The sequence below is a fragment of the Archocentrus centrarchus genome, chromosome 4 (assembly GCF_007364275.1).
Source record: "Archocentrus centrarchus isolate MPI-CPG fArcCen1 chromosome 4, fArcCen1, whole genome shotgun sequence".
Classification (NCBI taxonomy): domain Eukaryota; kingdom Metazoa; phylum Chordata; class Actinopteri; order Cichliformes; family Cichlidae; genus Archocentrus; species Archocentrus centrarchus.
This window is the reverse complement of record NC_044349.1, coordinates 3840755-3862773: the sequence shown is the minus strand read 5'-3', so window position 1 is coordinate 3862773 and position 22019 is coordinate 3840755. Positions and strand designations below refer to the sequence as shown.

General features: G+C 41.0%; 1 protein-coding gene across 3 annotated transcripts in view; it reads right to left on the bottom strand.

The window, feature by feature from the left end:
• ptprfa (protein tyrosine phosphatase receptor type Fa) overlaps nucleotides 1-22019 on the bottom strand; it is a 374997-nt gene that overhangs the window by 155803 nt on the left and 197175 nt on the right. For 2 of the 3 annotated variants that reach the window (XM_030726597.1, XM_030726598.1), the window contains exons 5-6: nucleotides 13444-13632; nucleotides 2072-2182 (exon numbers count right to left, since the gene is read on the bottom strand). In XM_030726597.1, coding sequence (XP_030582457.1) covers nucleotides 2072-2182; nucleotides 13444-13632 — 300 coding nt within the window. Of the gene's footprint in view, nucleotides 1-2071; nucleotides 2183-6819; nucleotides 6838-13443; nucleotides 13633-22019 lie in introns of all 3 variants that reach the window. The other variant, XM_030726596.1, reaches the window with a different exon arrangement.

Here is a 22019-nt window from a genome sequence, read left to right as displayed (position 1 = left end):
CCAAAGTGAAGGACAAAAACCCTTGGGGAGGCAGCTTTTACCTCTTATGCCCCGAGCTGCTGGAACAGTGTGAGTGAAGAAACTGAGAACAGCTGGTAATGCTGATATCTTGAAACTTAAAAACTTGCCTCTTCAGCCTGGTTTTTAATTTTATTTTAAGCTGCTTATCAATTTGTTTTGTTTTTTTTATTATGTTTTGTCTTACTGCATATTGCTCTGTCCTGCTATTGACTTGTCAGTCAGCACTTTGAACTGAACTAATCTGCATGAACGTTGCTGTACTAATAAAGTTTGACTGAGTGTTTCTGGCACAGATCCATGTGGTGGGGGTTAGAAAATCATTGTTCCCTCCAGTTCATACTGACTATAAAGCTACAATATGACTGCACTGTGCAGTATAAACAGGGGCCAAAATTCAGAGTTCTTGTTCTGTGCAAAAATTCATTCTAAAAGTCAGTTGAGACTAAAATGAGGCTTCGGGAGTCTTAGTTGGACGAATGAAAAGGCTATTTTTCAAAGGCACTGATATCCTGCTGAGCTTTGGCAAAGAGCTGATTCTCTGTAGGTTTACTGCAGAACTGAAGGAAATACTAGTGCAACAAGTGCAGCTGGACTGTAGTCTGTGGTCTGAGAGGGGTCTGTCTGTACAGTGTGTGTGTCCTGTGCCACACATATGACAATTACATGTATGTTGTTTAATGGGTAAAGACATCAGACAATGAGTGCATAAAATCTAAGCCGCTGTTTGTGCGGTGTATTTGTTGTGTGCATGTACCTTGTGCTGAAGAGGGCAATGGCACATCATCTTTAGGTGTCAGCTAGCTAGCTACATTACTGCTACCTTCTAATCCTCTTTTTCGTGAACGGATTTTATGTTAACACTCATGAGAATTTAGCCTGTTTTTAACTCTCAGTGGTGCTTCGGTGCTTGTTTGCCTTTGGAAATTAAAAGAGCATTTGGATCCAGAAAGGGCTAATAATGCCGCACTTAACAAGCAGTTAAAATTCAAGCTCCTGCTTGTAATTCTGTGCTCATGTGCCGGATGAGGACATTTAACTCTTGAAATTGGGCCAAACCTCACCAGCTGACTCCGGTGGCATATAGGCTTGTTGGCAGGACACATGATTACCCCGTGTATCACTTCCTTTCTAGTACAGATGAAATAAATGAAAGACTGAATCTGACCACCAACTCTTTCATCGCAGACGGATTTAGGGAGGGGGAAAAAAAAAAAAACATCTCTATGCTGTCTTTGTTTGACACACAGGGGAAAAACGAGATTGTGGACCAGTGGTTTAAAAAGAAATGTTCAACATGACTGAAAACATTATACAACAGCTCCAGTTAAAGATTTGGTTAACAGCTGCATTTATTATGCAGAAGCTTTCAAATAATTTTAAGTCCGACTGCATCAAAGAGAACTGTCAAGTGAAAATGAGATTAAAAGGAGAAATGAATCAACCCCATGCTTTGAAAATTGCCTTTGAGAACCTGATATCGGCTGAGGCTAATTGAGTTGTTTGTTGACAAGACTTTGGAGAAAGCCTGAGGCTTCCTTTCACCCTGCTGGCTTTTGCTGCTTTACATCCAGCCAGCTGCATGGAGCCCACTTTCAGAGGGGGATTTCCTCTCCGTCTTTTCCCACTCGCGACGTACATCGGTGAAGATGTCAGCTTCTCTTTTGAGGCAAGACTTCACACGTAAAACCTCCACCGCCCCAAAACAGACGCAGAACCGCAGCCAAACTGTCTTTCACCCCTGCTGAGTCATAACACACCCCAAGGTCACAGTGAGGTTAGGCAGGTCAAGCAAAGCAACAACAGAGCAGTGGAGCAAAATACGTAAATCAGCACTGAGGAGCCAGAGACAAGACAGGGAGGCAGAAAGATCAGGAAATGACAGTGTGAGGCTGGAGGTTTGATTTTTCACTGCAGTTGCATCCGAAGAGGCAGTTTTCCTGTTAGCATTCGGGAGGCAAAGCTGGAGGTGATGAGAGAGCACCTTTTTGCTGCAGGCAGTGACCCGAATGGCAGCAGGGAGGGGGGCGGTCGAGGTCAAGAGGGAACTTACCTCGAACATAAAGGTTAGCCGGAGCCGAATAACGAGTCCCAGCGCTGTTGACAGCCACACACTCATATTTGCCCTGGTCTGACTCCTCGCTGTTTTCAATCTGAAGTGCTCCTGGGGAGGGAGGTTAAAATGTCACAGTCAAGATCTGCACCACACACACTGAAACACACAAACATACTGTACACAGGTGTTAGCCTGCTCATTCACACATGAAGCTACCCATGACTTAAATGAACCCTAATCCGAATCTAAATATAGTCCTATACATTTTTTAATCATTTGAAAACTTATATCTAATTATTTACTTTAACTATTAGCCTCTATTGTACTGACCCAGGCTTTCCAGCTCATTCTCATTTCCAGGGTTTCAAATACTGCAGTTTGTCAAGATATGCAAAAGGTGTCTTTGACAATTGTGCTGTGACACACCAGGTTTATGACAACAGGTCTGTCACTCCCAACTGGATGCAGCCTGCCATTTTATTTAAACCACTATCTCCATAAAAGACAGCGGTGATGTCACCTGTTGGATTCTGAACTCCACATATTGATTAATAAATATTTTTAGCATCGTCATGTTGTGTTTTAGGAGCCAGAAGTGAGAGGATGGCATGCTAACATATCAGTTAACACTAGTAAACTTTACAAGTGCACGGACATGAATACCTGCAGATTAGTACTACATGTATGTAGCATCCAAATAAAATCCTAGAAGTTTACTCACCAAAACTGCAGCACAGTTAAAAATACTTCAAAAGGCACCAACTGCAAAATTTGCTATAGAAACCAAAACCCGTTTTTTGTATCAGGCTGTAAAGTTATCATGTGAGTCTGAGGAGACCGACTTGCTTTTGCAGATTTTGGCTTCATTTTGAGTTTGTTGCCTTGAGTGAGGCAAAAACAACAAATCATTAAGCGAAAACAAAGGCGAGCAAAACAAAAAGAAAGCTGTGACACATTCGTGAAAAGGACTATAATTCTTTCAGCTTCTCATTTTAGTTTGATGGCATCAACAGACAAGAATACCTTCTGGGTATCTTTGCAGCACCAGACAGAACAGCAGCATTTGACACCCTGGGACAGGAATGCACTGGGACAACTACAACCATCAAAATGTGTTTGAATCTATAGTTAAAAAAGTCTTGTAGACACACAAACATGTAACTATTAGGTCTATTGATTTGTGGCCATGTGGCCTTCAGACTGCTGTAATGACTCAGTTTGAGACAGTTTGCTGTAATGGCTCAGTTTGAGACATTTTTTTCTACTCTTGGATCTTTATGATGTCATACAGAGGGGATATTTGTCATTAAGTCATGTCAGGCACAACACAGGCCCCACCCACCTGCTGTTGAGCCAATCAAAAGAAATTTGGCCTTAAGATGGGAGAAGCTAAGCTGCGGCAGCATGAAGGCCGAGTATAAGATTTAAAAAAAAAATGACTTAGTTTGAAATTTGAATCATGCAAAGCAGTGTTAGAGTCCAATAATATACATCTGGACATGAACAGAATAGAAAAAGTTCCATTTAATGGAAGTTTTTCTTTGTTAAATCAGGTGGAAATTGGAGCTGTTCGTTTCAAAGTCCAAACAAATGATGTACAGCTAAACACATTTGTCTGTGAAGTTTAATTTCCTGTTTTTCTGGCAGCACCATTTAAAAACTGTCTGCTGCACTACAGGATTCCCAAACAGCAGTCTGAGGTTGTTTATTCTGAATGTCAGTCAAAAGACCTTCAAATTCTCAAGCACAACACAAACTTTGTCCTACTTGCTGAAAGTGTCCCTAGGATTTAACAGCTTGTCATTTTGGGATATTAAAATGTAATAATAATTCATAAAACCCCTGATTGGTCAAAGCTTTTAGCAACACTTCTACTACACAAACACATGATACATACCTGACACGGTGATTAACATCCAATCATACCAAAAACTTTCCTTTGCACTTTCATAGCATTTAGAAAAATGTAACAAGTAGCTGTGACTGTTGTGGTTAGGTTTGAGAAAGAAAACATGTCTTTAGTAATAAAGTGGTTTTATGTGTTGACTATGAATGTGGCATACATCATGCAGTGTAGCAGTGCACAGTAAAAAGTATGGGAAATAAAAGGTTAAGAATGTACATATTTCAGAATACAATCCTGAAATGCAACATGGGATGGGTCTGTGATGCTATTTTAAGAAAACATAATATGTGTGTGTGTGTCTGTGTGTAGCAGCATCCCGGGTGGATCTGGTGCAGACGGTGAGCCCAGAGATGGAGGAGGAGCAACCTTCATCTGGGATGCAGTCAACAAGGACATTCTGCAGCGATGTATGTCCTTAAACGCTCTCCCACAAGCTCTCTCTCTCTCTCTCTCTCTCTCTCTCTCTCACACACACACACACACACACACACACAGTACATGTACACATCAGAAATCCTTGTGTCAAAATCGTGATTAAGAGTTCTTTTTTCCAATGTTTTTCCCAAAGAGTGACCGATGCCTCGCGCTGCTGAATCATTCTCTATTTCCATTTTAGCGGTGACTGTCTCATTGCACATTCAGCACCTCTTGATGACAGAGGCGCTGCACAAGAAAATGCATCATTCTTGCCTGAGCTGATGGATGTTTGCTCTGGCCTCTTGGCATGAAAGAGGCTGACAGGCGCTGCAGGAGAAGAGAGTATGACGCCCTAAACAAAATGCCACTTTCTACCAGAACTTCCTCCAGACTCCTTCAGACTGTGAGCCTCGTCTAATGGTGCATGTGTGCCTATAATCACTCCACTTTAATGGCACGCAGCTTATAGGTTATTAATTATGCATGTAGTAAATTATCATATTCGCTCACTGTCACAGCCTCAGTAATTCTAAGCTAAATGTTTTAAGTAGATATGATATCTGATGTAGCACCTTTATGCTAACCATACTATGCATTTTGTCTATTTCCTAATGGTTTAATTGAACTACTGGTACTGGTGGGACCCCATGTTGCTTTTGGAAGTAACCCTCACAGAGCAGCTGATGGAGTTTAACTTTTAAGGTTGTGTTCACGTGAGGAGTTTGGTTTCATTCAGGTAGTTTAGTGCAGTTTGCTTATTTGATTAAATTTTATGAAGCTGGCCTCTCAACATCAGGATGAAACAAGTGGCCTGAGACGATATGAAACAGTAGCAGGTTCATTTCTCACCGGCTTCTGGTACTTTTCCTCCAGTGTGCGAACAAACAGATTAATTGACAGTTATGACAGTAGAAATGTTATTTGGAGCTACTGCCTGAAGATCACTGGGACTGCCAGCAGATATTTGGATGAATATGGTAAACATGGTAACATATGTTTGTCAGTGTGTACGAGTGGGAATTACAGTCTCCTAAAAAGCCTGAACAAAAGGTGCTGGGAATGGGCCTATAACAATCTAAAGTCTTATCTGATTTAAACGTCTGATTTAAATCTCCCTTTCAAGGTAGATCAACCACATGACTGCAGACGCTGCACCAGTCAGTTGTGGTAAAGAGAGAGGTGAGCGTGAAAGCGAAGCTAGCAATTTACCATTCGGTCTGCTTTCCTACCCTGATTTATGGCCGTGAGCTGCGGGTAGAGACCGAAAGAATAACAGATAAATAAATGGGCTTCCTCCTGTCTGTCAGAGAGAGGGTGCAGAGCTCAGAGTAGAGCGACTGCTCCTACAAAATGAAAAGGCCTGCTGAGATGGTTTGGGCGTCTGACTACAACACCTCCTGAATGCCTTGGCCATGTCCAACCTGGAGGAGATCCAGACACACTGAAGAGATTATGTCTCCAGGCCGGCTTGGGAATGCCTCAGTGGTGGTAGGAGAGATGAAGGTCTTGACATAAATAAATGAATTCTGTTGTTTTCTGGTAATCACTGTGAGCACAGTCTCACTCCAGTGAGGAGAAATCATTAGAAAAATCGTGTTGATTGACACAAATTGTTGCGCTTTCAGTTTCACAGAATGAAAAAGGGACACGTCACAGTTAAAGGCTCCTTTTGAGACAATGACAAGGCCAATTCTACATTTATTTTGGACGGTAAATAATAATTGTTGGGCACTGTTTGAAATACGAATCCACTGGGCACATGTTTTAATGACTCTTCTGTGCACCACTGTCCTTGCTTTCATCCTGATACCATGAAAATGGGATAAAACAGCTGTTTGGTAGAAAGCAGCTGCAGCTTGCCTTTGATGCTGCCTTCTCACTGTGAAGGTGAGCTCTTCCTGGCTTCTTGCATGTGTGTAGTACTGTAAGTAGTAGGAAATACAAATCAATGCAGTATATTCAACCAAATTGGCATTATTTACCTTTTGATGAAACCTTTTGCATATTGGATTTCTAAGATTGGTGCATTTGGAGAGCGTTGAGTTTGCCAAAGTTTTAAGTGAGAACACAACCGAAATAAGTACATAAGATGATTGACAGTCAAGAATTTATGTGTCCTGGTTCTGATTGTTGAGCTTTGTTTATTATATTCTATTTTGCAATCTGTGAATAACAGGAAAAGAAATCATCAGCAAAATTTTGCTTCAGAACTTTAATTTTGGCAAGTTTTTAATCGGCCTCTTTCAAGCCCAAATACACCTGTGAAAGGTGAGGTGCTGAAGGCAAAGAGTATTGGAACAGGCAAAAAGGACAGCGAGTTGGAAATGGGGACACGCTGAGGTGGAGAGAGGAAGAGGAGGATGAAGGCGATGAAGAAGGAATGGAGGATGAGTAGATGTTTTTCTGTAGCCAGCATTCTTACCTCTTATTGGTGTACCACCTGTGAGGTAATTTGAATGCAAATAAGATTAAAGATAAGCATTAGTATTAAGAGAAGAAGTGAAACAGAAAGACAAGAAGGCAGGAGAGCAAACAGATAAGAGGAAGCTAGTCTCACCCTATTCAAAAAAAACATATCTGTAAATATTTCAGATATTATTCAGTGCTGAATAAGTTCAAGTGTCGGCTCAGAGGGAGAAATAAACTGAATGTTTATTTTCAACCAAAACCAATTTCATAAATGGCAACTGTGGAAAATGTTTTCTGAGAGAAAGCCATTTTCTTCACTACACACGTGATTTATTTTCCCCGTGAGACCTGGAAAGCACAAACAGTTTCAGTAATGTATCTTCACACAGCTCCAACTGGCAGTCTGTCATTTGTGCATCTGCTTATTTACTGTAACACGGTACTTATTTGAGTTGCACACCTGGCTATTTGCACCACAGAGCTGGCTTCCTGTTGTGATCATAAAACTACTCATCATATAAAAAAAAACAAACAAAAAAAAAAAAGCACACCTGCTTTTTTCCCCCTGAAAACATCAAGTTATCACACACTTGACCCTCATTCACCAACAACAGGCCTGCTTTGAGGCACTTTTTCATGTTCTGCTGCAGAACACGATCTGCCTGCTCTCCTTCTGATGCAATGCACAGAAACCTCCACGTGTCCTGAGATATACAGCTATGTTGCTGCCTCAGTGGCTGAGAACTGTACTGGCTCCATAATTAGGACACTACATTAGCATACTACAGATGTATTTTTATAACACTTGTCACTTTATTTTGGGTCATCTAAATGCTCACCAGTGTTTTTTTATGTGCACAGCTTACAGCTGAACAGCCTGAATAGACAAAGATTAAGATTACTTTTTTTATATAGAAAACTCACTAATTAAAGTGACGCTACAGGTGAAAACGCCCCCCCCCCCCCCTTCTTTCTTTTTTGAAATGTTCCTTTAATTTTGAGTCAGTTTTGCTTCCCTCACATGTCTTCTATCAAATTAGTGTAACTGGTGACAATGTTACTTTATAACTTTATAATTTTATCACTATCACCTCATAGCAAAATAGTTCCTGGTGTGAACCCCAGCTGGGACCTCTCTCTATTCTCCTTGTACCTGCATGTGTTTCCTCCAGGTACTCCAGCTTCCTACCGCAGTACAGAGACATGCGTGTTCGGTTAATTAGTGATTCTAAATGAAGTGTCCATAGATGAGAGGTAAAGTGCTTGAAGTGTATAGAATATAGTATGATATTTAAATGTAGCTTATAGTCAGGTGATTTAAAGGGTCAGTACGACTGGAAAAGTCAGTCCATTTCCGATAAAGGACCTTTTCTCAAAGTGCATTTTTCCTCATATTTGGAGCCATCAATCTGCATTTCTATCTTCTTTTATTTCTGTCTGTTTCCTGAAACTTTTTACAGAAGGTTGATATTGTTCTGATGGTGATCCATAGAAAATTTCAATCCTAAAATCTATTGATTTTCTTGCTGCTTTTTCCCTAACTTTTGAAATGATAGGAGTAAACATGTAGGAGCTGTCCAGTACCACTGAGCATAGCTTTAAAAGAAAACTATGGAGCGCACTAAATTTTGGGAACATTTGCACATATGAAACGTCAAAGGGTGGAATTTCTACTTTGTTAAAACCATCTTTGGTCAGGTCTAAATAATACTGATAACATGAAAGATTCTGGCCTGCAGAGAGCATGTGAAGCAGACAGCTGCCAAGAGCTCCTCTTTTAATGAACATAATTAACTGTAATAAGCTGCAGTTGAGCAAATTGTTATTGTAGGTGAATAAAATTTAGGGTCAACAACTACATGAACCTCATCTTCACCCCCTAAAGCTTGTTAAGACGTTGTTAAAGAGAGTTCAGTTATAATTAAAATTACAGCTTGTTGTTATTCAAACACAACACTCAAATTCCTATTTACATAATATTAATTGTTCAGCCCTGCTGCTGTTCATTCTAATAGCACAGTGTTCCTCCTTTGCTTCTGTGATTTACCGGTGTAAGTAAAAAGGGGCCATTTGGGCATATCAGGTCATATGCAACAAACGGAAGAGAGGAGGATGGTTACTATGCAGATGCTACCGATCTGGATAATAAACCAAGCCGCTTTGACAGGAAAACAGAGTGTCAGATACAGGCGGTGAGAGAGAGCAGAAGAGGAGCCCTGGAAGCTGTGTGGCCCCTGGGAGCTGACAAAGGAGACATCAGCAGCTTCCAAAAGGCGGGGCTGGACCTGCCATGACTTCCCCTCACAGCTGCCTGACAGCCAGATGAATCCCCCTTGAGCAGGAAGTCGGGGTGTCATGACAGATTCAGGGCTTCATTGTGAAAAATAATAGGATTTTATTATATTTTCACAATGTCTGGATTGGAAGGATTGTTTTTCCTTTTTGTTTTTGTTTTTTTCTGAAGCGGAGTCCACCAAGAGCGGATGCAGCTGATCTTCATACATCAGCTGGGACCGTCATCATGACTGAAGTGTCCCTGTATGACTCTGCTGGTGTGTGGCGTAAAAAACTTCAAGTCAAATCCAGCTTCAGTTCACTTTTCCTTTTCCAAGCAGATTAGGAAAAAAAAAAAACATCATCTGACTGGCTGTTAGAGGGGCCTGGCCTTCATTTTATATATCAGTTTTCTTGCAATGCAGATTATTAATGCTGGGCTCAGACTACACAATATTTTTATCTGCTAAGGTGGTCAGTGAGTCAGATTTGGCAATTACAGAGTCATAAAATCAGACTACATGTTGCTCACCAAGCTGCCTACACAATGGATACCAAAGTGATGGGGGTGTTCTCCACTTCACAGCTCTATCCAGCCACACCCGCAACATCCTTACTCTTTATAGGTGTACATAGCTGGGTGGTGGTGCTCTCTGTGCCTCATTGCTCAACCTCACAGAAGTTTGGGAACCTTTGTGGAAGACAAAATAATTATTCTACCATGCATGTCTTTCCTGTCCCAGGTGGGATAAAACAATTGACTGCTGTGCACGATCCCCGTTTTCATTCCCATCTTGAACAAGTGCCCGACATTATCCTGATTGGACCATAATTGGCTGGTATGGTGTAGTCTGAACCCGGCATCAGGGAGTAATATCATACCAAATAACCCTGATAATGTCATATTAACCTGTAGACTCCAAACAAATAAACTATGAAGTATTATTTTCATCGCCTCCAGTACTTTTTGTCATAGCAGAAGGCAAGCAAAGCTTTCAGCTGGTTCTCGTACTTTAATAGTTCAGTTTCACCTCCCATTACTCTACATCTGCATCCATACAGTTGCTGAAATGTTTTTGAAGAGGGCTGGGATCAAGTTATAACACCATATTTTCAGAACATAACAGGAAGTCACTCACGTTTTCTAAGCCCTCTCTATTTTTTGTGTTCTGTCTCTATCTGTTGAGTAGACTTTGTAAGTAATTGCACCACGTGGAAAGTTTATTTAGTATTTGGTGTGAACATACGATGCTATTGTAATGGGAAAGGTTCTGAGAAAGGCCTCTGGTGAGCAGTGCGCTGCTTTCAGTGTGCCCCTGCTGTCACCGGGCCAAAGAAAGCTCAAGTACAAACAACCACACACTCACTTATTACCTTCACTAAATTTTGATGAAATACTTGATTATCAAGTGTTTTATCTTCTTTGTCTGGTAACGTTTGTTTCCTCTGGTGTGGAAGAAACTCACGCACTGAGGCTGAAATGTGTTGGAATGTGCAGAAGACTTTTACTCTGTGTACTGACAGTTTGATCCATACAAAGAAAGGAAATTCACACAATCTTTGTTTTTTGGGGGGATTTTTTTTTTTTTTAAACCTATATCTTGCAAGTGCTTCATCATTCTGAAACTCCAGTTCCAACATCACTGGATTACCCCTTTAAGAGCCACTGGCAGCAAAAATAACTGAGCTGGGATCTTCTTTTTGGAAGTGATTTATCCAAAGACCCTCAAACACTCTTTCCTTTCATAGATCTACCTGTGCCTACCTTTGTCATAGGTACGGGTGGTCTGCCAGGCTCAGTCCCCAGTGAGGTCTTACCCAAGGCAGCAGCCACTGGCTGAGCTTGTTGCTTCTCGTTTATCTGTCTTCATTGTTATCAATAATAATTTTGGTGGATGTGTTCCTTTCTTTCTTTCACATTTCTGAAATGAAAGTTCAGAGGTCATAGTGTTTCCAGAGGTTTTCAGGGACTGTTGGTACATTTGTGGTCACTGGTAGGTGAATGTTACTCGTCTTCTCTGGGGAGTGACCCCCCCCCCCCCCCCCCCCCCCGGGACAATTAGATCCCATCTTGAAACTCTGTCACTCATCAGTTTTACATCTTTGGCTTAAAATTACTGGCAGGAAGCTGTGCAGAAGATGCCCCCCCCCCCGCCAAAACAGAGCAAAGGCCTCAAATTGAAATGAAGCTATTAAAGTTTTTAATGGATCAAAGTCATTTAATAGGACTAGCTAATTCAGGAGCTAATATAGTCACCCCTCTATATAATGAAAGCTAGTGAAACAAATAAATTGAATAATTCTGGGGGCTGACTTTATCTGTTTCACTTTCCTGGTGTGGCACCAGGTAACTCTGATTTTTCTAATAAAGGATGGAAGCCATCTGTGCTCGAATGCTGAGGGACTCCATGTGACTGTGGGAACCAAATTGAAACAAATTGCCATGCTGTTCGGTTAATAATATATGGCATTATTTTCCCTACCTGAGACCCTGACTGTGACTTGGGAAAATCCTGAGGGTGAACTTCAGTGCCAGTGACATCCCAGAGCATGTCTCTCAGCCTTTCGTCTCCAGCCTGTATTGAGATGCAAGCAGCCACAAGAGGGGCCCCGGGCCCTCTACGATAGGAAATCTGCTTCTTAGTATTGCTGCAAAGCTGGCAGGAAAGTCTGAACCTGGACAGCCGACCCAACGATGTGTAGGTGTTTACGATTTTTGGCAAGAATCAAACATTTCTATTTTCTCTCAGAAAGCGAGAGAAAGGGCAGCTGATGGGTTGCACGGAGCTTGGTTACTCAGCCAGCAGCCATCCAGCTCTGCTGCGAGCTGCTCGGCCTCGTTTGGTGGAAAGAGATGCACTATCTGCTCCTTTGGATGCTGGCAGCCTCCTCACAGAGCTGCTTTACAGGCCTGCCTGCGCTTTAACATTCATCACCGTCTGTGGGGTCTTAAGCACTGTTGGCACCCCAATAATGCTGCACAGGTGCTGCTCAGGTAATTACTGAATCTATGAGGTTCTGTTCAAAGTAGGAAGCATTAGCCTCCATCATAAGCTTAATGTTTACTTTGCTCCTTCAGTTTTCACTTACCACTTCACCTTAAGTTTTGTTATTTTTGATGCAGTTTTGTAGATGATCATTTGTGTGTGCCAGCAGTGCTATGGTCATGATTCTGAAAATGCTTTCTGCATGTAAAAATAAACCAAAACCCATTTAAGAAACTGTTATATTCAGTAAATTGTGTGAAATCTGGCAGGGCTGTGGAAGTTTCAAGTGTATTAATACTAGCCCAATAACCCATGCTTCTTTTATTTCCTTTATAAACAAGCATAACTTTATTAATTGAACCACTAAACATATTAAACAATAATTTGATAACTTGCTGGATGACACTGACATACAGTACCAGTCAAAAGTTTGGACTCATCCATTTCAACTTTTGACTGGTACCGAGTGTCAGTGTCTCAAAGTCTGCATCACGTTCCAGCTCCAATGGGGCTGCTGGAGCTGATCACATCTACTCAAGACAATACTTTCACCAGAGGTGCAGCAGCAGAGTCTGAGAAGTAGTTTCCCCTCTCACTTAAAATAGGGCCAGATCAATTTTTCACATCAAGCTGCACAGATCAGAGGGAAGTCAGACCGGAAAGAGAAGGCGGTCAATTTTCAGAATAAAAGACCCTGTCCAGACTAAATACTCTGTTCCTGAAATGCTGCCTGAGTATCCCAGCGTAATAAGAGTGTGTCGGCGATGCGACGTCACGCTGTATTTCCAGGGTGATGCTGCAGAAATTGTAGCAAAATTGCAGCAAACAGAAACTTTTCTGTTTGCTGCAATTCCAGCAGCGTAAAACAGACTCGCCACAAAATTAGGACCACGCATGATAAAATTCTGCATCACCGACTGAATGTATGCATTAAAATCCAGTGACAATGCAACTTATACAGTTTACATCGCTGTAACTTTACTATACAGCTTCCTTTGGTGTAATATTAAGGTACGGCTCAATGGGTTGCATAATTAAATGCATTCCTTCAGCACAGAATTTATATATTGCACTTACGAGTACTAAGCCAGGACAATAATCAGTTAATATCTGATGCTTCCAACTGATTTGAAAATGTTGGTGAAAATAAAAATGAACCCTCAGTCAATACATAGGAATGTTATATTAAACATAGACAGTAGGAGTTTTTATGGTACGTCAGCCCTCAAATCTCATATCAAGTGCACCTTTTCAACACATTTTCTGCTAATTAAAAGTTAATGATCAACACCTGAAGTGTGTTAACTCCATGTAACACGTGCCTCTTATTGCCTAACAGAGATCCATGTGTGAGCAGACGGAGACGGGTGCTTTACCTGATCGCAGCTGCTTAATGCGCCCGTTGCTGCTGCTAATATCCACAGGCAGGAAATCTTTGAACCAGTAGATCTCTGGATCGGGGTTTCCACTGGCTGCACACAGCATTGTAGCTGTACGCGTTCTCTCCACAACCTTCAGCTGGGGCCCCATGTCTATGGTGGGGAAGCCGTGTGGTATCTGGTCCTCTGTGGAAAAGACAGAAATGCACATTAGCACAGGACATGATACAGTGAAGACTCAGCCTGGCTCTGTGAGATTTTCACTGCTCATTCCACAAACCTTCAGCTTGTAAGGTCCCCCCTCCATGAAATTCACGCACAGAGAAATCCAGCTCTAATGTAAGTATGACCGGGCCACTGCATGACTAATCCTACCACAGAATTCCTCGTCATGGATCTGAGTGAACAAGAGCGAGGGCGATGCAATTTCACTGCCGGGAAAATGCATTGTGACAGAGAAAGACCCCAAAAGAGCACACATACTCTGACACGCTCAATGCAGTCAGATTGCAATCCTGCCAAATTATAGACCAAACGTAATAAAATCACAGGCTGAAAATCCCATTCCACAGCTCTGTCCATGCCTCTGAGGAGGGACCGTTTTACACACCTCCCTGAGCTTTTCTCACATATTAAACCTAAATTATTTGGATCTGTCTCATTCTATAACTGAGGGCACCGGGTACAAGCATCACACATTAGACATACTGTAATTAAGTATGCATTTACAGTACATTTATGATGAAATGTCTCATTCTATTCCTGATCTACCCACTTGGAAGCAGTCACAAAGCAAGAAGGTCACCCTGGACAGGTTGCCAAGTCTATCAGTCCATGGCAGGGCTATTATCATTCATAATTACATTTCTTTTATTTGCATTTTCCACTGAATCCCAACTTCAGTGAAAACAGAGTTTTAGAAATTACTCCACATTAAAAGAAGGGTATAACTTATAACCACAGAAAATAAGGGTCTGAAATTTTGCTCGAGTCTTCAGCTCCAAAACTATCACACCTTGAAATATTTTTTTCTGTTTTCAGTATCAGGCATTGCGCATCTATCAACCCACAAGAGTGCAGGGCATGCTGATAGAAGCTGCTGTTAGTGAGTGGAAGTAATAAAAAATTCATGCTTCATCTTTCCATATACCGAGCAGTAGCGTACATACAGTACCAGTCAAAAGTTTAGACACACCCTGTCATGGTCCTGGGTCTGCAACCCCTTGTTTCTCAGTTTGTGGTCTTTTGTAGTTATGTTGCCTTTACTGTTACTGTTTTGTTATACTGTTTCATGTGTTCCCCTTATGTATTCTTCCCAGCTGCTTTAGACCTTAGTTCTCCCTGTGTTCTGTCCCGTAGTGCTTCCCCTCTGTGTGGAGTTTCCTTTGTCTATTTTTCTCAGTGTCTGTCTCCCTGTGTTGTGTCTTGTCTGCGTCCTCTCTATGTGGTGTCAAGTTTGCATTTGTGTAGCAGTCTTCTCACTTCCTGTTTTATTTTGACATCCCCTGTCTGTTGCGCTTTGTTTTGATTTACTTCCTGTGTTTTTCCCTTGTCAGATGTCAGAGTCTTGTTGTCTTGTGGCTGTGTTGTCTCTGTTTAAAGGTTTCCTTTAGTTTCATTGTTGCCTTTGTTTGTTTTTGTGTGTGTCTGTGTTTTGCTGCAAAAATAAAGGCTCACTTTTTGGTTCACTTACAACTGCCTACTCCTGCATTTGGGTCCTCTCCTCCTTCACACGGCCTGCTTCCACGCACCGTGACACACCTCCTCATTCAGTGTTTTTATTTTTTCATCCAGACCATGAAGGAACACATAAGGATTTATGTAGTAAACTTAAAAGTGTTAAACAAACCAAAATATGTTTTAGATTCTTCAACGTAGGTGCAGTTAGTAGGTAGAGAGCTGGTATCAGAAACAATTGAGCCCTGAAGGGTCATATCCATTAGTCAGCCCTACACTGCTCAAAACTAAACTGACATCCACTGAGTTTGCTTAAATTTGTAAATCTGCTCACATTTCATCCAGCATTGCTGCACTTTTCATGGTGCAGAGTTCCTAAAACTTAAAATGCTGACAGATGACAGAAGTTTGGATGGTCTCTAGATAACATCTGGATAACATCCTCAAGCTACTCCAGATGTTTTCATGTTGAATGCTCATTTGAAAGTTACACAGACATGAAAATAGAAGCTCAAGTCAAAAGTTAAAAGTTCAGCCAAAAAGCAAAGCTATTAATGACCAAACTTTAATTTACAAAGCTGAAGCAGTTTACATTAAGTTCCTGCTATGAATCACCGCAGTATACAGTACAGTCACTGCAACAGCAATAACTGGCTACGTGTTGCTTTGCATGCATTTCACATGGACACAAATACATTACATTTGGTGTGGAGTAAAAAGTAGAATATTTGCATCCAAATCATATTGTAGTACAAGCAGAAAGTAGCATAAAATAGAAATAATTATGTGTATTGTTATAATCTTTATGAAAAAAAGTGTCTTAATCTTTTTTAAATTTTTGCCCCCGTGGTATGAAAAATGACATCGAGTAGCTGAGCTTGAAATTCCAGGACCATGACACCCCTCCTCCTGCGAGGACCCCGTGTTCCAGTCTAAAAGTCCGCGATGCAGATTTTTCAGACGTTAAGCACTTTGACGAGCTCGCTGCGCCACGACCGCCTAAAATAAAGAGCTTAGAATGAGTTGCGAGGAGAGGAGGAAAGATGCTGCGGCGACAGATATAAAATGAAAACCTCAGGGGAACTAAAGAGAGGTGACAGCCAAGATGCCTCAAAGCTGCTGGAAGAGTTTCAGCATCAACAAACAGCTTCTTCGTTCCACACATTTTGTCACGGCTGGCCGCGGGCCGCACAGGAGCAAAACCTGAGGGTCAACCTCAAGACATGAAGCCAAGTGCCAAAAACTGCAGTTCTGTGAACGGCCACTTGGGGCTGGCTCCAAAAGTGAGTCAGTCCCCACAGATATATTTAAATGCCCAACTTTACAGCAGAAATTAATATGTCTACAACCTGGTCCAAAAGAAAAATGTAGCGAATATCTCTCTTTATTAAGAACTGTAACGGGTGAATCTTTTTTATAACTTGTTTAAATTACATTAAATAATCGGCACTGGTGCATTTTTAGGGTTGTGGCTACCAGTTGCCTGCTAGCTTCAGCCACTAAAGTCGACCTCTCGATTCTGGTGCCTCTTGAAGCATTTTTCAATGCAATTAATATGACAATAAATATGATCATATGACTATCCAAAAAAATCTGCTCCGGTTTTCATTGTATTTTATATGCATGTAATTTAGCAAGCTGTGCAATAACCTCTGCCTACACATCTAAATGCGGTCACTTCTGACTGCTACGTCCACCTTAAACATACACAGTTTATGACCAAAAAAACAAAAACAAAACAACTAAAGCCACTGGAGCCTTTTTTTGGGGATGATTTTAGAGCCTACCTTTAATAGCAGTGACAGATTTTCAGAATGCATCAGGAAATCCTACCACTTCATTTTATTCTCTAAAAAGCTCTGCCCTTTTCTCCTGTCTCTATTTTAAAGTGAAGCTGAATCATACAAATCCCGCTCCTCACAAATGGTGACAGGAAACTTGTCCTCCATTACCAACTGGTATAAGGTGGTCTCAGGAGAATCCAGCTAATATAGTATCATGTAAATTTTTTGCTGAGGTTAAAATATTTCCAGCTCAAGCGGATGCGTATTTGCCACTATTTGCATCGATTAATGAAAACTTTGCTGCGCATTTAATCTGAACACATCACTGGAAAGTTATTCTCAGTTTTCCCAGGGAGCTGTTAAGAGTTTGGAAAGGCTTTGTATTTATTTATCAGAGAGCTGAAATATGCTGTCTGAAACCGAATAACCTCTACAGCAGCTCGTCTCACATGATTTTGTTCCAGCTAACGACTACAGAGAACTGAATCTTTGACATTTTCCATGACAATAGAGCAAAGCTGGTTATGGATTTTGTACTCCTCCCAAGACACCTGATATTCATGCATGTGCTCTGGGTGCAGGAAATGAGGCACAGACTTGAGAGGAGGGAATTGCCATGTTTTTTTTTTAACTCTACAGCTCAATTCACTGTGACTCCTAGAGAAAAAATTACTAAAGTTTGTCAGTCAGCAATGCTGAAACACAAGCAGGGACTGCATTGTGCTGCAGCCGACTGGCTGTCAGTCAAAGACTGTTTAACTGCAGCGTAACACTGTACAGAAATGTGTCATCTGACCACTGCTGTCAATCACTCCGCCCTGCGCCTTCTTTACATCAGCTCTTTAGGAGGAAAAACAGTAACCCAACACAAATACAAGAAAAACCATAATCATTTCAAACCATGATTTTGAATTTCATTTGCCAAACTACCAGCTTGATATAAAAAATGCCACATTGCTGTGGAACTCGCTCGCTGCGAGATGTTTCCTAATATGACAGTCCATCACTTCGCTTAAGCTTAACAGCTTCGCACCCCGCACCTTAGACAACCCCTAATGTTCAGCTCAGCTCAGGCTCTTAGCTGAATGTTTGAGTAATTCGCTTTCACTTCATTCAGCTGAGGAAGTGGATTTTATTCACCTTCAAATGAAAATACTTGGCCCTAAAAGGTGTCTTAAATGAAATCCATGGAGGTTTTGCTGAGAAGAAAAACTGCATCATTATTAGGTGAACGGTGTTTTCAATTTACACTGAACTGAGTCAACAGCAAAGTGAATAGATGAAGAGGTGAGTCCCAGAGCTGTGTTCCCGATAAGTCTGATAAAGCTTTTCTGACAACTGAGGCAGGAAATCATCAGAGTGCCTAAATCACATCAGGAGATATTATCTCTAATCATGACATGTCTATAATTAACACACAGGAAATCCAAACAGAACCTGTGGCGCTGGATTTTAACATCTTTAAAGACTGTATATAAGCGATGGATGTAGCCTATGTGATGCTACCCGTCTTGTTTTTAAAGCCTTTATCTGGGTGTTTTTGACGCAGCAATCTTAACTTATCTGAAACCAGGTGTGACGAGTGTGGCAGGAGGCAGAGGTGTCCTAAAGCAGACCTTCGTTGCCTATTTTACTCCTAAAATGATCATGTTATGTTATATTATATATATATATATATATATATATATATATATATATATATATATATATATATATATATATATATAAAAACTGAAAAGTAGCAATAAAGACAACATCAGGAAAGGGAGCAAAGGGCTGTTTTCCCTTTGAATCCTACAGAACCAGATGTCTAGCAGCCAAAGGAGCTGCCCCCTGCTGGCCATAAGAAAGAATGCAGGTTTGAGGCAATTCTGTATTGCCTTTACTTTTCAGGCCTGGAATTTATGCACAGCGTTTAAATCCAGTCTATGAGAAAAATCCCAATTTACCAGGTGTCTGTTGGTGGGGCTTTAGGGAAAATAGGTTCACAGTGGTGGCAACTGGTAACTAATGCAATGAACAACAAGAAATGCACAGCGGGGGTGTCTTTAGATTTAAAAAGGCAATATATTCCATACAGAAGATGACAGATTATTAATGATGAATCTGGAGCGATATGGTAGAGGGATGGTGTACCCGTACGTAAATCTAAATCTGCTTTATTCAGAGGTTCTTATGTGGTTCCACAAAATTCATTGCCCTAAATTGCTTATATTTTATATAAATGACACCGTAACATGTCTAAATAATTCATCTTATGTGCAGAAGATACTATATTGCTTCAGGAAAGCTTTGAAATAATGACAAATACATAAAAAAAAAAAAAAGTTGGAAAATGTCTGCTGTTACATTTGGTATAGACAGCCTGCAGCTCTGAAAGGGTTTACAGGTAATTAACATCCAAGCACGGTGTCAGGATGACACACTAATGTTATACCAGTATGTTCAAATAATGACTGAATATGGTGTGTCACATAATGCATCCAAATTCAGCTGGGTGTGAACCTGGCTGTGGCGTGAAACATTCACCCCAGAGACAGTTCAGGTCACACACAAAACTAATTTTTACACTTCACTGAATTTAACACTTCAATCAGTTTCTGTTTATTTGAGCTGTTGAACTCAGACAACATTAATATTTTCCTGCTTGGAAAGAACAGTGTGGACTCCATTTGGTGAGACGGTTTCCATATGCTGTGGACTAATAACGCTGATTAGCAAGTAATGTAACGAGGAGCAGATGGCACTGGATACACATTTTATCGTGCTTCTGCATGAGCCATACAGGCCTTATTAACCAATTTTAAAGCTATTAGTTAAAATTTTGAAAACTGCAAAGTGGGCCTTAGTAAATGGTGGTATTTAAAGTTTGTTGTGGGCTTAATCGTACCTTAATAAAGTCACACAACAGGGATGAGTAGGCTGTACTGACTTAATAACTAGAGTGGGTGGGGTGATAGAGTTCAGTGGGAGATTGTATCCCACAACAGAAGCTTGAAAACAAATTTTTAGCAGCCAGCCAAGTAATCAGTGATTCACAGGTGCATTATGGTCATTCTGTGCAATGGGAAGGTAAAGACCTTGTTTATTCCCTCTTTAAATTGAATTAATGGTTAATACACTGTTAGAGGCAGTTAAAAGGTGCAGCCTTGGTGCGTCCCTGCTCGCTGTAATGGCATAAAGTGGCACAGCTAATGAGAGCCAGTAGACTTGTGCACATTGAGTTTATTGTTCTGCTGTGGCCAGGTGTTTTGGCTCTAGATGAGCTGCACATCCCTGCAGCCACAGCTCTATAAAACCTGATCAGACCTGATGGTGCGGGGTGGGGTTGAGCCATGACAGGTCGGGTGGAGGTGAAGAAGTAAAGAGAAAATAGGTTTTGAAGCACACCAAGACTTCTCTTGCTTTTTATGATGTTAGGAAAGACATATTTTCATCTGCAGACACTTACAGTTTTTCATCTTTCACTTTTTAACAACAAAGTCATCTTTTCTTTTCAACAAGTTTCAACACAGCTGTGTGAAACTCTGCACAGCAACATTAATGGCTGCTCATTTCATGCTTCTACAAAAACAATAAAATGCTAACAGGTGGACCTCATTCATTGAAAGGCTGATAGCAGACCCTGGTTAAAGCCTGCTGTGAGCCCTGATCCTGCAGTTAGCTTAACAACTATAAGCTATTCTTGAGCGGTTGACCGGGCGACATGAGGCTCACACTGTTGTGCTGCAATTGACAAAAGCACTTTGACACAACAAAACTCTCAGTGCCTCGATTTAACTTTGGTGACAACAGCAATAAGCAATTTAGCTACTCATTACATACAGTTGCCAAGAGGAGAAGAAATCACTGCAGTTGAGACAGCTTTGCAGCACTCAGGTTTCAATGAGAAAGCTAATGATTGCAAAGCTGCTGTTAGGCACAGTGAGACGAGAAAAGTAGCACTGGTTGCTGGTTGCACAGACATATATAAGCAATGTTGTATTGAGCATTTAGAGTTTCCTAAATGAGATAATATAAGATCTGTAAAGATATTTTGGCTACTTCTTATACATAGGAAGAGTATCCTGTTGGTTTGCAAATGTTTTTGCAGTTTTAAACACTACAATTTTTTGGACTGTGTTGGTATAAAAAAAATGGCAGCTATGGTCATCAAACAAAATGATAGACACAGGAAAAAAGGTGAAGTTACTCAGTTAATAAAAAAGTTTTGGAAAAGTAGATGGCTTTGGCAGACAGTGGGGCTCAGAACATTTATTAGCTATCTTTCTGACCTCAGTGTGGTGGAAGCCCAGGAGCAGCCAGGTTAGGAGAATTCCCCTGATTACTCCAAACATGTACTGCACCTCTGCAGCCCTGGAGCTGGCAGACAGTTCTCTCTGCAACCTGACATGGCAAACGGGGATCATTTTCATTCAGGACTTTCCCACAGTGACTGTGGCTGCGAGGGAATACTTTGCACGCGATGCTCATGATGGGAAGGTTTGTAGCAGAAAGACTATCCGTTTTTATTTTTGCATAGCACACTCTAGAAGAAAATTACATGTAATACACTGATCGACCACAATCCTCTACAATAATGTGACACTGATGAAGTCATACAGAGGAGGGGTACTTCGAGTAACTGCTGCTAAAGGTGGTTCCACAAGCTACTGAATCATGACTGCATGTCTGCTTATATCTACTGTCATATGTTGCTTTGCTACTCAGAAACATATGCAGTGTTATTTTAATAGGCTTCAGGTGAGTATATTTTGCACTGCAATGTCGTGTGGATGTGAGATGTAGCGTATATGGTTCACTGTTTTAACCTTCAAGTATATAAGCATATATCACATATATAAGTATATATGTGATTTCTGACCTCTGAAATGTGGCTTTCAGCAGCAAACACTGAAACATGTCATTTAATGTGTCTTACTGTAGCAAATCATAGCAGCAAAAATCCATCTGAATATGCATAAAAGGAAGATAAACTAGCATGTTTCCTAAATTATGCACTACCAGAAATGCTCTGTGTTTCCTGTGGTTGGACTGTAAGCGTGTGTTTTATTGCCCTGCTGCTTTCTTGACCCTGCCGCTTGAAAACAATTGAAAAGCTTTGGGATCAGT